We start from the raw sequence: 15691 nt of genomic DNA, 5'->3' as shown, positions 1-15691 counted from the left end.
ATAAGGGAGTGAGTGTGGGTGAGGGGGAGGAGGGAGTGAGAGGGGCTGAGGGGATGAGGGAGAGGGTGTGGGTGAGGGAGTGAGTGTGGGTGAGGGGGATGAGGGAGTGAGTGTGGTAAGGGGATGAGGGAGAAAGTATGGTGAGGGCATGAGGGAGTGAGAGGGGGTTAGGGGAAGGTCCAAACAGTGTATGGATTGACTGGATGGAATATTTTAAAAGCAGTTGAGCAGGAAGTAGAGCAGGATTTGCTTTCATCCCTGTTGAAGTTGGTCTGAAGAGGATAAGGAGCCGAGCACAGTTCACTCCATCCCCCGCCCTGACTGCACACTTACTTCCTACTCCTGCCACCTTTGCCATCGATTGTTGCCACATTCCCAGCCTGGCATTCCTCCTTTTCGGGCTTTTTTTCTTTGGGGATTATTCACACTGACAGTTTACTTCTGGACTTTTCTCTACACTAATAGTGCTTTTCTCTAGACCAAGATATAACTTTATTCGATAAAGACTTATTATTAAAGGAAACAACCTTAATGTTATAAACCTTATTATTCTTGTTAATTAATTTTAAATTAAAATGAATAACACAGTGGTGATAATCAATTAATCCAACTTTGATAGTTAACTAATATCAAGGTAAAAGGCAAATCAGAAGACATCTGTGTGATTCACCAAGTTTGTTAATCACGTTACACATGAAAATCAGGACCTCTGCAAACTGCATGGTTCCCAGTAGCTACAGTGTCCCACAAATCTTTCTCACCAGGACATGGCACTTCAGTGTAAGCAGGAAGTATCTGCAGTGCTGTCGTGTGGAATCCCCAAGAACAGTGAGATTTTAGCTGGACCCTAAGAGCTGACGTTCTCAGGCAGAACTGAGTCCCTGCCCTGAACACACTCCCAAGCAGGTGGGAGAACTGGAGGCGGGTACGCAGGTACACTGTGGACAGTGTTGAGCTCAGGTGTCTGGCTGGACCAGATGACAATTAATATTCTAACCTTACAGTATTTATTTTTGCCCCAGTATCAGCACTGCATTGAGATCTGCTGCATTTTTAAGTAAAATCATTGATTTTTATATAGAATTTTAGGCACAGATAGACTCCCTTCACAAATAAATTCCTTCCAGCCACGAATTTAAATCTTGGCTCTGCCACTTACTCAATGTAGCAAATTACTTAAGCTCCTTCAAGACTCACATTATTGCTAAAGACTTAAAAAAACAGTTTGTGTAAAGTGCTTAGAACATACCAAATAAAACAATGCTTTCTATTTTCATTATTTTGGTTAAGGAAAATTACATTTTAAAAAGATATTATGTATTATAAATAAAGTGTTGGGGCTTTTTTCCTTTGAAAAAGAATAACCAGAATAATCATTTAGCGAGCTGTGGAAACCCATCTGTTTACTAAATATGATGAGTTTTCAGGCTTAAGTCTCTCAAAAATACTCTCACAAATAAATGATCACTGAAACCATTTGTTTAAGTTATTTCTAATTTCTTTCAGTGGCTTCTACCATTTGACTCCAAAACTTTAATAGGATTCTGAAAAATATTTATCCTCTAGAATTACAAAATACCATTCTTTACATGTTTAAATATGCTATAAGACAATAAATCCACTTCCTAGTATTTACCTGTCCGACCAAGCCCTGCATGACAATGGACAGCTACTTTTCCTTCTTGTAAGGCAAATGTCATCACCTTCACCATATCTAAGATGGTGGTGAGCGATGCTACACCATAATCCTTCCATCCAAAATTGTAGAAATAAACTGGACAATGAAAAAAAGAAAACAGGAAAAAACAATTGACATCGAGGAAAAGTACTTGCATAGCCATCTGAAGAAAGGAAGTGAATTCATGAAAAGTGTAAAGCTGTAAGGCACATGGATTGAACTGGATGCGGAGGCCTAAAATAATAGACTTTTTACATTTCCAGTAAGTTCACGTTAACATTTCTCACAAAGCACATTCTATATTACTTAAGATATTTCCTGCTAAAACTCAGCCAGAAAGAATTAAGGTGAAACAGGATTACAAATTAATAAAGTCCCCGACCTTGGCCCAAATTACTCAGCTACAGAGGGAAAGCATGGCATCTTGTTTAAGTATGGCAATGTGTCTAAAGGACTCATAAATGGCACAAGGTGGGTACATACAGATTTTCCACCCAGTGGAGACAAAAAAAGCTAGACACACACTTCTTAAAAACAAGTCCCCAAAGTGGCCAGGGTTGGTCCTTTCCAGTCTGGTCCTGAATGGCATGTGTTCGGTGGACTCCATCCCTAGGCTCCCAAGACTGGGGCTTCTGGGACTGTCACATAAAGACTCCCTGCGTCCTACCCAGAGGCAGAGCTGGGCAGCAGTACGGGCATGAGTGAGTCCCGGGTTCCAATCCTGCTGCCATGTGTACACTGTGTGACCCAGGCGAGTGGGGACTCACGAAGCCTGCAGGGCCTGAGTGTGAGGCAGAAACAAGAACTATGGGATGCGCAGAGCAGCAGGGCCAGTGTCCATGGTAACTAACACGGGCATTGTTTCTACAGGGCCCCTCCCAAGATCCCTCTCACAGGACAAAAGGAATCCTGTACTTTCAGCAGCACCACCCGAGAAGAATGGCCACATTATCTAGAATCAGTCAGCTCATCTTCTCCGTAGGGAGCCCACCCCCTGCAGAAAGTGGTCATTCTATCACCCGGTAACGGGAGAGCTGGGCAGACAAGAGTCTGGGTGCTGTTCTTGGTAACTCATGGAGGGGAGGTGGAAGGACTTACTGCCAGCCTCCATGAAAGCTTCCGGAAGGTACGTGAAGCCACTTTCTTGTTCCAGAGGGTTCCCACAGCTGGCATGCTCACCAGGGCGCTGCAGGTTGATGACTGTTTTTATGCCATGGCTGACAGGAGAAAAGAAAAAAGTTATTTTGAGAGCAAGTGTTTAAAAAAAATCAAGCATTTTTGGCATTAATAAACATTATTAATCACTCTCAAAAACCTCAATTTCCTAGTCGAAATAAGCTGTCCACTGCCTATCGTTTGACTATTTGACGTCAAAAGCAATGGACAAGAACATGCAAATTGGCTTAGCAAGTGTGTCAACGACACGGCATTTACCTTTGGAACTGCTCGATGAGGCGGTACTTCTCGAGGAGCTCAGTGGACGGGCGAGCCATGGCTAGGATATTCTCAGTGACCCTAGGATGGGAGGAGGGGCTGGTAAGATGCACAAAACTTGGAACGTTCCAGCTCTAAGAACTAAGAGAACAAGATATCAAGTCCCTACTTTTCTATGATTTTAACAAATCTAGAACAATTTTCTTATACAAATTCTGGCTTCAATTTTGCATCACGATGAGGGCTCTAAGAAACCCTGAATCCCTGGAAAAAATTCCAGGATGTAAAGTATTTGTGGACTCTGGCAGTGTGGTTTCAAGTACTCTCCTGAGATTCTAGTGGATGTTGTGGAGGAACCTCGTTGAGCAGCAAAGGTAATTCTGCCCCTCAGTTACCTATTATGTTAAGTAGGGATAACGCCTGCCTCGCAGGGTTGGCAGGAGAATTCAACACAATGTGGGTGTAAAGTCTTTAGCACAAATCCTGGCATGTGGTTAGGAATAAATGCTGAGTTATTGTAATTCAGCAAAACATATGGGCTTTGGAGTCATTTGGGCCTGGTTTCAAATGCTGGCTTTTCTACTTCTAGCTGGGTAGTAGATTAGTCTCTCTGGACCTCAATTCCTTCATCGACAGAATGACATTAACCACGCCTACTTTCAGGAGCTTTATGAAGACGACGTAATAATTTGACCGTGTCTAGCACAGTGCTGGCCTGAGGACAAATGGACAGAGGACCCCAACAGACAGCTGCCCCTCCTCAGGGGTCTGGTGAAAGGTACGTCAGGCAGTCTATCGGGAGCTATGGGTCACATGGGCCTGATGAGTAACAGAGACATCAGCTGAGCAGAGCACAATCCAGAAAGATACCATGCCTCCCTGCTGGGGCAAGCCCTGAAAATTGATGGGGGCCTCCCCCGCCAAATTCAGTAGTACTCAGTATAAGACGAGGAGAGAAGTGAAAGCATGACAGGTGAAAAAGACTCAGATGTTTAGTCAACAATAAACCAAAAATATTAACGTGATTTCAAGCTGCATTATTGGAAATTTATGGTCCGAGCACACCTCAGGCCTAGTGCTTGCTTTCACACAACATTCTTTAGACTAGAATATGATCTGTGGGGAACGGCAGTGACAATGGACCCCAACTCTATCACTACACACGTGCCAGCAAATATAAAAAAGCCCAGGCTGCAAGTTAGGTAAGCCGGTTGACGAAAGTCTAATTTGGAAATGGATTCTTGCTGCAGGAAATGATTCACCACTAGAGTTCTTTAAACCGTGAATTCCTCTTAGTGGGCTTCAAAGGTGATTTGGCGGGGCACCTGGGTGGCTCAGTAGGTTAAGTGTCTGCCTTCGGTTCAGGTCATGATCTCTGGGTGCTGGGATCGAGCCCTACATTAAGCCCCACATCAGGCTCCCTGCTCAGCGGGAAGTCTGCTTCTCCTTCTCTCTCTGCTCCCCCCCGCTTGTGCTCTCTCTAATAAATAAATAAAAAATCTTTAAAAAACAAACAAACAAAACAAACAAAGGTGATTTGGCTTGATTATCAGAATTCATCAGAGACATCACTACATCAAAAGAGGTACACTCAACAGTTTACCGTTAATAACAAGCAGCAGAAGGATTCACTGCAGAATGAATCACATCTGCACACCATAAAGCATGCACCCGTCTTCACCCTGCCTGCTGAGCCAACAACGTGCGCCGCTCTCTACTGAGGCACGCGGGCGGTGTATTTGCGTGGAAGTGTGCCCTTTCATCCAGAAGACGGGAACAAAAAGAAATGAGGCTAACACGTACCTGTGTGAAACTGACAAACCATGTATGTACCTCCTGCCTTCTCAAATTTATAGCTGAGCACATTATTTCTAGCAACTTCCAATGCTTAAGAGCTATCTCGTTACCATTTCTTTAAGATTTACGTACATCATTTCACTTAATTAAAAAACCCCTGTGGGTTGGTTTTATTATTTCCATTTTAGAGAAGAAGTTCAGAGCACCCACGTGAGGCAGCCAAGATCACACGGCTCATCAAGCCGCAAGGCCGGGGCGGGGGCGGGGCCCTCCGCCTCCACACCTCCGTGCCGCTGGCCCTGCAGACTCACTCACCACGACGAGTACACCCCGTGGATGGCTTGCTCCTGCTCGCCCCAGCGCGCTGGGCTTTCGTACTTGCAGGCCCTGCCGCCGCACGCCAGGGAGCAGGCCATGTGGCCGGGAATCACATGCCGTAAGCGCTCTCCGACTTTCGTGTACTTTGGTGTTGGACGTCCTGAATTTCCTAGAACATACAAGGAAGAGAGGATTCAAAATTCCACTCTCCAAATGCAACAGTAACATGAGAAACAGCTTCCATGTCACCTCAGGATTGTAGATGACGAGCCGGGGCTACATTCCCTTCATTTTGCCAGAAATAAAACGGTTTCCTTTTCATCTGAGTGCATGATCTCTTAATACAGAAAAGGCTTTCACACACAATAATCTCCACATGTCATATTGGTAATGAAGAGGAAGAAAAGGAAGAAACCATAAAAGCAGATCTTTTACAAGAGAATGAATTTTTTCAAAAATTACATTTTTAATGCAAAAGCACAAAACATTCAATCACTTTATCTCCTATTACATGTCCACTGAAGCTCCTAGCATAACACACAGTGAAAGTACAACGTAGAATTAATTGTCAACAGTCTGAATTTAAACTCAAAGCTGTGGCAATCTTTAAGAAGGAAAGAGCTTTACTTTTTCTCTGGAGGCTAGCTGGGTTTCTCTCGGCACAGCTGACGGAGGCCACCGCCACCATCACCTGGAGAGAGGACGAGGAGAGCGTCTGGGCAGCCGAGCCACGCCGGCCATGCTGCAGGACAGGGTCCGAGGACGAGTGCCGGCGGCCCTGGAAGAAGGAGCTGAGGAAGGGCAGGGCCGAGCACCGCCGGGGCAGGTCCTGCATGGCTGGGCTCCCAGCGGGAAAGAGCTGCGGGCGAGGGGATGGCAGCGCCAGCCTGCTCCGTGGTGAAGTTACGCTGAGCCGCCAGCAGCACTCTGCGAGATCTGACAGCCATTCGGGATAGGCTCACTTGTTTCCATAGTGACGAACAAAGAAACTACTGATTCCCACTCAGAGCTGTACAGGCAAAATCCCACATGAATGGATTGCATTTTGGACAGATTGTTCAAATAGAGGAAAGAACATGTATTTTAAATAGATTACACTAAATTGCAACTACTCTCTTTTGTTTCTCATACACAGTTGAAAGATCTGCCAGCTCAAAGAATTACATCTCACACACTGTAATGAGTTTAGAAAAATGTGTTTATGACACAGACCCTGCCGTTCATACACATGTTGAAAGGTTTAAATTCTGTTACTCCTTTCATAACTACTCTCTGAACAGTCTGAAAAAACTTCTCTTTCTACTGCTCCCTGGAACAGGGTGGACAAGAAGTTAACTCTAATGAAGTAAAATGTGTAGCATACCTCGTAACATTATTAAAACACCATCCAGTTCTTCAAAACCAAAAAGTCCCCTGTAATTTTCCTGATAGAACTATTTAAAAAAAATACTTGCACAGAACACATAAAGACGTCTGTAGGGTTGATTTAATCAGAAGACAGGGACTACCGTACTTTTACTTTCAGAATGTGAAAACACAGATCCTGCCCATGCCTTGATCAGGTAGTGAAGTGGCCATGCCTCTCAAACACTCAAAAGATGCAATTCTGTGCCTTTTGTCACTGACTGTCGGGGGGGAACGAAGCTTTAGGAATGTCTTAGTGGAGGCATGTGGAAAAAATTCACTAAGTATCACATTCTTCTCAGGAACTGGATGAGGAGGTGGCTGCAACTTGAGGATAAAGGACACAAAGAACACAGAAAATCTAACATTGATGTCCGCCTCCTCCCTCCTGAATGTCAGGCTCGCCCCACCCTGTCACTCTGTGTCTCCAGGTCTCTCTCTGTCTCTCCAAATGGTGTTTCAGCCACGTGCAGACAGAAACAACCTCCTGCCACAGATAGGGCTCTTTTTGTTGGTTCTATTTTATTTTAATCATCAGTAATGCTGTAAGCACTTGCCTTTTAAAATGCAACCCCAACTCCCCAACTGAACAGATTTTGTCAAATAACACAGAGACAGAGAAGCTCAATTTGGTGCCCAAATTCCTACCTGAGTGCCGTGCCATGTCCTTGTTCACATACAGTGATGGAAAATAATTTTTTTTTAATGTAACCAATCCAAAAAGCGAAGCTCCCACCGAGCTTTACAGAAGAGAAAGGAGTACAAGATGGCGCGCCAAGGGCGAGCAGATGCCTGGCAGCCGACGGCCCTGAGTACTCAAACTCAGGGGTCCACATCTGCTATGTGCAGCAGGGGTTCTGAGCAAAATGCCCAAATCGTGGCCAAATCCATCTTTGAAAGCCAGTTTTTATTTATGCCAAGTGGCTTTCCAACAAGGAAGCGTGCCTTCAGTCCCACCCCTAGGACTACACTGGCCTCTCTTCCTGCCTCTGTCTGCAGACGTGTGGACCTTCTGTGAACACATCTTCCTGCTTTTTTAAGCAGATGGCAACACCTTCCCGTTTGCTCCGTGTCTCACGAGGGTCCTCACGCACAAGCGGGTGCACCATAACTTACGTCCTCATTCCCTCGCTGTTGGACATTTAGGCCATAACCCATGATCTTATTTAAAAATAAGACATTAAACATCTCAGGACCCAATCCTTTTTATATCCACATTTCTCCTTCAGCAAACTCCTAGGGATGAGATGGCTGGTGAGCAGAATTTTCAAAGCTCATATTTTCATATAGGTGAGTCTTTACATGTTTCAACAACTATGTATGAAGACGCTGAAAGAGGTAATATTTTTTAAAACTCAACACAGGTTTTTTCTGAGGTCAGAGAGAAATACAGCATTAAAATAAAGATTGAGAAAAGCCATCTCCGAGAAGCTTTGTTTCAACCTCCCTGACCTCAGAAATCTCACATCTCCTTAATTTGTGGCCTTCGAAAACCATGTTTTTGTTCACAGAATGTTGCCGGAAAATAATCGTGAAAAAACTTTAAAGAGATTATTTTCAAATTCTTGGAATAAAAGATATTATACTTGTACCAAACTGGTCTCTCTTTCTGTATTCATAAGAAAGCATATTTGTAGAACAACCTAAAAATCCATTAAAAAATTTAAGTTGGGATGAGTTACAGATTGCTAATGATGAGTTGTTCAGATTCTTATAAGTAACTTTTTTTTAAAGATTTTATTTATTTATTTGACAGAGAGAGACACAGCGAGAGAGGGAACACAAGCAGGGGGAGTGGGAGAGGGAGAAGCAGGCTTCCCGCGGAGCAGGGAGCCCGATGCGGGGCTCGATCTCAGGACCCTGGGATCATGACCTGAGCCGAAGGCAGACGCTTAACGACTGAGCCACCCAGGCGCTCCTAAGTAACATTTCAATGTATAAATTACCAACAGGAAAAAAATAGAGGCCTTCTTTTTAGATAAACAGGAGCCACAATACTATTTTAATTCCTATTTCATGTGATATTGTGATATATAAAACGGAGTGTTTCAGAGAGTAATTTTGTGAAGGGCCATGCTTTCGCAGACACTTAAAAGGTAGAGTGTTTTTTCAGGAGGCCCCAGAAAGAACATCATTATCATAAGCTCCTTGTCCCTCCACAGTTATAATTTATTTGCAGGTCACAAGAATCCACACTACTGCTGTTTTCCCACTTGCCTGCTAGTAACTCATCTGTTTTTCACTCCTGTGACAACATATTCTTCTAAATACATAAGAAGACAAATGTCAGTTTTCTATACCCCATGAACATAAACTCATGGGTGCGCTACCTTGCTACTGTTCTTACCCTTCTCACTTCCGAATACACCGTCTCTAAAAAGAAACCAGGCTCCAAGAAAAAGCAGGAAGATAATACAGAGGATAATCCCCGTGACCAATCCTATACCCCCCAAGCTGCTGTCATCACCCGCACACAAAGGGCCCTTTGAAGTGCAAAGAACCAGGGCGCTGTGCTCCGGCCGTAACACCTTCGTGGCCACTAGCCTGATTGCAGGTGGGCAATCGGACCTTCCCCAATTCAAAATAATGTTTAAGGAACCAAGGGACTCCCTGGTCACTGCAAGGGTGAGACCGTCTACCCCTGTGGTAAGCACAGCAAAGAAACCCGCTGAGAGGCACCCGACCGCATAGTCCTTTTAATTCCCACACGCAGTGGTTAAGGCCGACGTGGAGCCCCAAGCACTGGTCGTTTCCACTTAGACTCAAGATTTCAGAAAGGGCTGAGGACTTCCTATTTGAACAAACCACATGACAATGGGCCTGAGTGCGCAGTGGGAGCTGGAGGTCCACCTGGCCTCAGCCCTACGTCACCAGAGGAATCACTTCCAGGAACAGCTTCTGCCTGCCACTGTTTGGGTCAGGAGTTCACTTCGTGCAAGGCCACCAACCACTCAGCTGCTGGACGGCTCAACGCGTTAGTCAGAAGCCCCTGCTCCGTAAACACTGGCTCTACTTCTTTCCTCCGAAAATTAAAACAAAGCATCTCTTTGACTTTGCAAGATCTTCCAATATCTGAAGACAGAATTTCTCCAAAACTTCCCCTCCTTGGGCTATAGCTTCTTAGTTGTCCAAGTATTCCTGCGTACATCATTATCTCCACACCCCTCACCACAGTCCCCTGCTTCGGAGGGTCCTGCGTCCCCCTTCCCAGAAGAACCTCTGAGGAGTTGACAAGAGTGGCCATTTGCATGTCGCCTGTCTCGGTGCCAACCCGTCGCTCCGGTCTCCGCCTCCATCACCCACCAACAGCTGTTCTAAGGTATCCGATGGCTTCCGGACAGTTTTCGTCTTGGTGGACTGCTCAGCAGCAGGCAACACGGTTGAACAATTTGGTTTAATTTTAAAAATTTTTTGGAGAAGACTATCTTTTACTTTGAAGCAATCTCAAACTTACAGAAAAATACAATAAAGTATTTTTTCTTGAACCACCTGAGAATAAGCTGCAGACATGCTGTCCCATTACTTCAAATAATTTAGCGTATATTTCCCATAAACAAAAACATCCTCTAGATTCCCCCAAATCTGCAGATTACAACTGATACGTGACTAGCTGCTTCTGTCCCTCAGACCTCGCTCAAGCTTCCCTGGTGATCTCAGTGCTCCTAACGGCAAATCACACCACGTCAGAACCACGTTGTAGCGGCTGCCCGGGTCTCACTCATTCACTCCAGAGCAAGCTCCTCCATCTTTCCTTGACTTCTGAAGAGTGTAGGCCCGTCATTTTGCAGAATGCATCTGTTTCCCCACGATGAGACCCTCACGGCTGAAGAACGGCACTTAGGAAGGAAGTCTGGGTGCTGGGTGTGCGGCCGCCAGCAGGCCCTCTCAGCAGTGAAGGCACGTGTGCCGTAGACACACACACGCACACTCCACACGTTCAGGTCCACGTTTATCTCCATATGCACGCATACGTATATAAACTGAAAACCAAGAGTTCACCCTGTACACCAAGTCCAATCCAACACACATGGTCCCTCCACCTTTCTGTAATGGTGAGAACCCTGCTACCGTCATCTCTAACCGGGCCGCTCTATGTGACCGATCTCCCCCTCACTGCTATTGCCCCCTCCTCGATGTGGATCCACAGCCCCCCATGTGGGCTCTAACACCCCAGCCAGTCTGATGCTGCCATGACCTGTGGGGACGCCCTGCCTGTCTTCGGATACTCCACGTGGGGCCGCCGGCCATGCAGGAACCCTCTTCACCTCACCCGAGGCTCTGGCCCCCCCGAGTGCTCTCACAGCAGAGTGTGGCCAGCCTCGCACACCCGTCACCCCGCACACTGTCATGACTGCTGCCGCCCCTCACCCTGCCCGGACTCCAGCACCACAGCCTCGCCCACCCTCTGGTGTGCGCACCTACTCTTCGTGGCCCTGCCAGGGGCTTGGGACTGACTTGTTTGGGAAGGGAAGGGAAAAGAACAGGAAGAGAAAGCGCTTTCCTTTTTCCTTTTGTTAATTGTGGTAAAATATATATGACACAAAATAGGCCATTTTAGCCATTTTTAAATGTACAGTACTACACTAGCATTAAGTACGTCCCCACTGTCCGTCTCCAGAACTTCTTCATCTTCCTAAACCCAAACTCTGTCCCCGTTAAACACCAGCTCCCCATCTCCCGCCGACCCAGTGCCTGGCGCCCACCCTTCTACTTTCTGACCTTTCTGGGTCCCTCACAGACGTGGACTCACGGAGTGTTTGTCCTGTGTCTGGCTGATCTCACTCAGCATAGTGTCCTCAAGGTCCAGCCACGCTGTAGCAGATGTCAGGCTTTCTCAGGCTGAGTCAGATCCCACTGCATGTACGTGCCACCTCTGTGGGTTGGTTCCCACTCTTGGCTATTGTGAACGTGGTGGCACAAACACTGGCTTGAGTCCCTGCTTTCTGTCCCATGGAACCGCTGTACCACGGAGTCATTCTTTTTTTATATTTTTATTTTATTGTTTTAAGATTTCATTTATTTGTCAGCGAGGGTGGAGGAGAGAGTGAGCGCACAAGCAGGGGGAGCGGCAGGCAGAGGGAGAAGCAGGCTCCCCACCAAGCAGGGAGCCTGATGCGGGACTCGATCCCAGAACCCTGAGATCATGACCTGAGCCAAAACCAAGAATCAGACCCTTAACTGACTGTACCCCCCAGGCATCCCCAGAGTAATTCTTTTTTAATTTTTTTGAGAAACTGCCATACTGTTTTCCACAGTGGCTGCACCATAATTTACACCAGCAGCAACGTACTTGGGCTCCAGTTTCTCCATCTACTCGCTGACACTTGTTATTTCTGGTTTGTTTGAGAACAGCCATCCGAACGGACATGCCCTGGTGTCTCACTGTGGTTTTGGTCTGCATGTCTGTAATGGTTAGAATGAGCTTCTCGCGTGCATATTGGACATCTGTGTGTCCTTCCAGAGAAGCGTCTACTCGAGTCACTTTCTGGATCAGGTTGTGTTTGCTCACTGAGTTTCAGGATTCTCGTCACACTCTGGAGCCTAGCTCCTCATTAGACGGATATGTGATTTCCAAACAGTCTCTCCCATTCTGCAGACTGACTTCTTTCTGCTGATGGCATCTTTTGATGCAGAAAAGTTTTACATTTTGATGAAGTCTGAATTATCGACTTCTTCCTTTTGTTGCTTGTGCTTTCGCTGTCACAGTACTTGTCAGGGGCCAGACTCACGGGCAGACATGGGTCTGGCTACCCAAGGGCAACAGGAGGGGTCCTTGTAGTGATGGCGCTGTCCTGTATCTTTTTTTTTTTTTTTTTTTTTTAGAGAGAGAGAGAGGGAGAGTGCATGAGTGAGCAGGGGCAGAGGGAGAAAGAATTTAAGCAGGCTCAACACCCAGCACAGAGCCCGACGCAGGGCTCAATCCCACAATCTTGAGATCATGACCTGAGCCGAAACCAAGAATCAGACCCTTAACTGACTGCGCCCCCAGGTGCCCCCAGTGCTGTCATCTTCACTGTAACAATGCCGACATCCAGGCCGTGACACTGCACTACAGATCTGTAAGATGTTACTACTAGTGGAATCTGAGTGAAGGGTCTTTCTGTATTATGACTGACAATTGCATGTGATGGCACAATTATCTCAATATTTTAATTAAAAGTATATACATAATCAAAATAAAAACAGCCATGAGGCAGGCCTAAGTGAGGACCATGCAGCAGAGGTCAGGCCCAACCCAAGGAAGGCAACTACAGGTGACCCTTGAACGATATGGGTGTGAACTGCATGTGTCCACCTCTACGCAGATGTCTTTGGGTAAATACAGGACAGCATAAATGTATTGTCTCTTCCCTATGATTTCCTTAACATTTTTTATCTACTTTATTATAAAAATACAGTATGTAGCACACAAAATCTGTGTCAATCAATGGTTATCAGTAAGGTTCCCAGTCAGCAGGCAGCTGTTAGAGTTAAGTTCTTGGAGCGTCAGAAGTTATCTGTGGATTTCCATCTGTGCCGCGGTCAGTGCCCCCACCCCCGTGTGCTCGAGGGTCAGTGCAGCAGAGTCTACGGCACTCGGCCTGGCAGGCTACAGACTCCGTGTGGGTGAGCTCAGGTGAGCGATGGCAGGGCTGGGAGACTGGTCACGAAAAGGAGGCCTGAGGAAATAAGGAAACTGGGGATAATGAGAGCAAGGTTTCTCATTCTCGAAGAAGGGACTTATAAACATAATAATGGGAAAAGCTAGAATGATGGTAGTGAGGGATGACAATGGGAAGTACCGATATGGACTCAGAGTTTTCACCATATAGAAACAAATACACATGTAAAAGCAGGTAGAGATCTGTGCACACTTATTAACATACACTTCCTAGCTCTGTCTCCCAGGGAGCGTGGCAATTGCGACGTCCTCGCAGTAATGAGCACATTTGGGTTTCTGGATACCATCCCCCACTGAAAGGACCAGAGCTCCTTGCAGAACTGGGTGACTTCAGGGCTGGGACGGGGAAAGGGCAGGGGAGATGGAAGGCCTTGCTGGGCCAGGAAGCAGGCGTGCAGGGACGTCCCTGCCGGGAGGGGCTCTTACTGGCCACGTGTGGGACGGCTGAGCATGAAAACAAATGACAGTTACTGATACATGCCCTGACAGAACACGAATCCATACTGCAATGGAGATACAACACACACAAATGGGAGGAGAGCGTGCCGGCTGAGACACACAGAAGCGAAGACAGATTAGGAACCCTCCACTTCATTATCTACCATCACGATGGTTAATCCAGGCGGACCCTCAGAGAGCTGAGCAAGAAGAGCTGGACGAAGGCTGGGGTGGGCACACTCTCCAACACCTCTCCACAAAATAGGAGCTGTGAGGGAGAAAGCACGACTTAGAATGCACAAATCTCGGCAGACGCCACCGTCCTGACGTGATCGAACTTAACACCTCCAGGGACTTCTGGGTCTCCTGATGGGATGCAGTGAGGAAAGAATAACATCACTTCTGATGTGTTCCTGCCAGAAATGTGTGACTGTAACGTTACTACGATGTAACAGCAGACAAACCCCAAGTGAGCAACGTGCTGCGACGTAACTGGCCTGGAATTTTCATAAAGGTCAAGAGAGAACTAGCAGCGCCCAGTCACTGAAAAAAACATGACAAGTGTCCTCTTGCTATTAAAGGATATTATTGGGACAGTTGACAAAACGTGGATGAGGGTCTCTGGGCGAACAGTATATGGGAATTTTTTTTTAGTGCTTTTCTGTGAGTTTGAAATTATTTCAAAACAAAAGAACTAACATCACAAGAGAGACAACCAGACATCTGATGGAAGAATACAGCACTATCCATCAAATACGGCTATAAGTAAAAAAAAAAACTTGATTAGGCTCTATGACCCTCTGCCAGTTCAGTTTATAGGAAACAACATGTGAATATAATCAGCAAAATACAGATTGTGGCAAACTGTATACGGCAAAAAAACCCGGTTTCTTTAACAAATAAATTGGAGGAAAAAGAGGGAGAAATCCACATGCAAAAGAGATCTAAGATACATACCAACCAATTTTAAAATATTGACTTCTGTTGGGGCCCGATGCAAACAAAAATATATACATTTATGAGACAGAAATTTGAGCAATGTTTAGATATTGATGACATTGAGCAATTGTTAAATTTTTTTAGTTATGGTAATGGTGATGTGGTTAAGGAATGAAATGAAGTAATATGGAAGTAGGGGAAAGGGGGAGGAAGTGAGTGAGCTGAAACTGTTAAAGCTGGGAGATGGCACCTGACGGGGAAGGGGGCCTCTGTGGCGGGGTGGCACCTCCGTGGGGGCGGCACCCATATGTAGGGGTGATACCTCCAAAGAGAACATACCTCCGCATACAGTATCCTATATACTTTTATGAATGCTTGAAATTCCGCCTCCCCTCAATTTTTTTTCAAAAAGTAGAACCAAGATTTAAATCTAGGTTTGTCTCATTCCAAAGATGGTTGTTGTTGAGTTTTCTACTTTCCTTCACAAATAACTTAAAAACTTTATTTATGTACCCCCTAATTTTCCCATGATTCATTAGCGACTAATAAAATACTTCCCACCCCAATGTTAACCCAATAAAGTATAACTGGCTACCTTTATAGACGAGACTCACTCTAAAAAAGTTAGATGTAAAGTTTCTTATTTTTCCAGATTTTTCCTAATTAAATATTAGCTACATTTATACAATGGGGAAAATTTCAACGACAAAGATGGTTTTAGGAAAGGTAAAACAGGGGCGCCTGGGGGCTCAGTCGTTAAGCGTCTGCCTTCGGCTCAGGTCATGACCCCAGGGTCCTGGGATGGAGCCCCGCATCGGGCTCCCTGCTCAGCGGGAAGCCTGCTTCTCCCTCTCCCACTCCCCCTGCTTGTGTTCCCTCTCTCACTGTCTCTCTGTCAAATAAATAAATAAAATCTTTAAAAAAAACACAAAAGGTAAAACAGCTCAGCGAGAGATCACACACGGCCAGTACAGCGCTCCCTGGGCAGCTGGAAACGTGTCAGGCTTTCTGGGGGTCACCGC

The 15691-nt window shown here is 45.8% G+C and overlaps 1 protein-coding gene and 2 long non-coding RNA genes across 3 annotated transcripts in view; 1 reads left to right on the top strand and 2 right to left on the bottom strand.

Moving 5' to 3' along the window:
- PTPDC1 (protein tyrosine phosphatase domain containing 1) overlaps window positions 1-8379 on the bottom strand; it is an 18441-nt gene extending 10062 nt beyond the window's left edge. Inside the window, 6 exon segments of the mRNA XM_032397794.1 lie at window positions 1637-1774; window positions 2777-2895; window positions 3113-3193; window positions 5225-5396; window positions 5855-6063; window positions 6065-8379. Coding sequence (XP_032253685.1) covers window positions 1637-1774; window positions 2777-2895; window positions 3113-3193; window positions 5225-5396; window positions 5855-6063; window positions 6065-6174 — 829 coding nt within the window. The 5' untranslated portion in view covers window positions 6175-8379.
- Window positions 2094-5212, top strand: LOC116627858. Its single transcript, XR_004298548.1, has 3 exons — window positions 2094-2804; window positions 3776-3890; window positions 5098-5212. It is a non-coding gene; the product is annotated as an uncharacterized LOC116627858 (long non-coding RNA).
- A 4184-nt stretch (window positions 8380-12563) lies between the features above and the next one.
- LOC116627856 overlaps window positions 12564-15691 on the bottom strand; it is a 4741-nt gene continuing 1613 nt past the window's right edge. The window contains exons 2-3 of the long non-coding RNA XR_004298546.1: window positions 13895-13998; window positions 12564-13290 (exon numbers count right to left, since the gene is read on the bottom strand). This is a non-coding gene — a long non-coding RNA (uncharacterized LOC116627856). The remainder of the gene's footprint in view (window positions 13291-13894; window positions 13999-15691) is intronic.

Source organism: Phoca vitulina, unplaced genomic scaffold, assembly GCF_004348235.1.
Source record: "Phoca vitulina isolate PV1807 unplaced genomic scaffold, GSC_HSeal_1.0 scaffold104, whole genome shotgun sequence".
Lineage (NCBI taxonomy): Eukaryota > Metazoa > Chordata > Mammalia > Carnivora > Phocidae > Phoca > Phoca vitulina.
The sequence above is the reverse complement of the archived record's forward strand: the minus strand, read 5'-3'. Positions and strand labels throughout refer to the sequence as shown.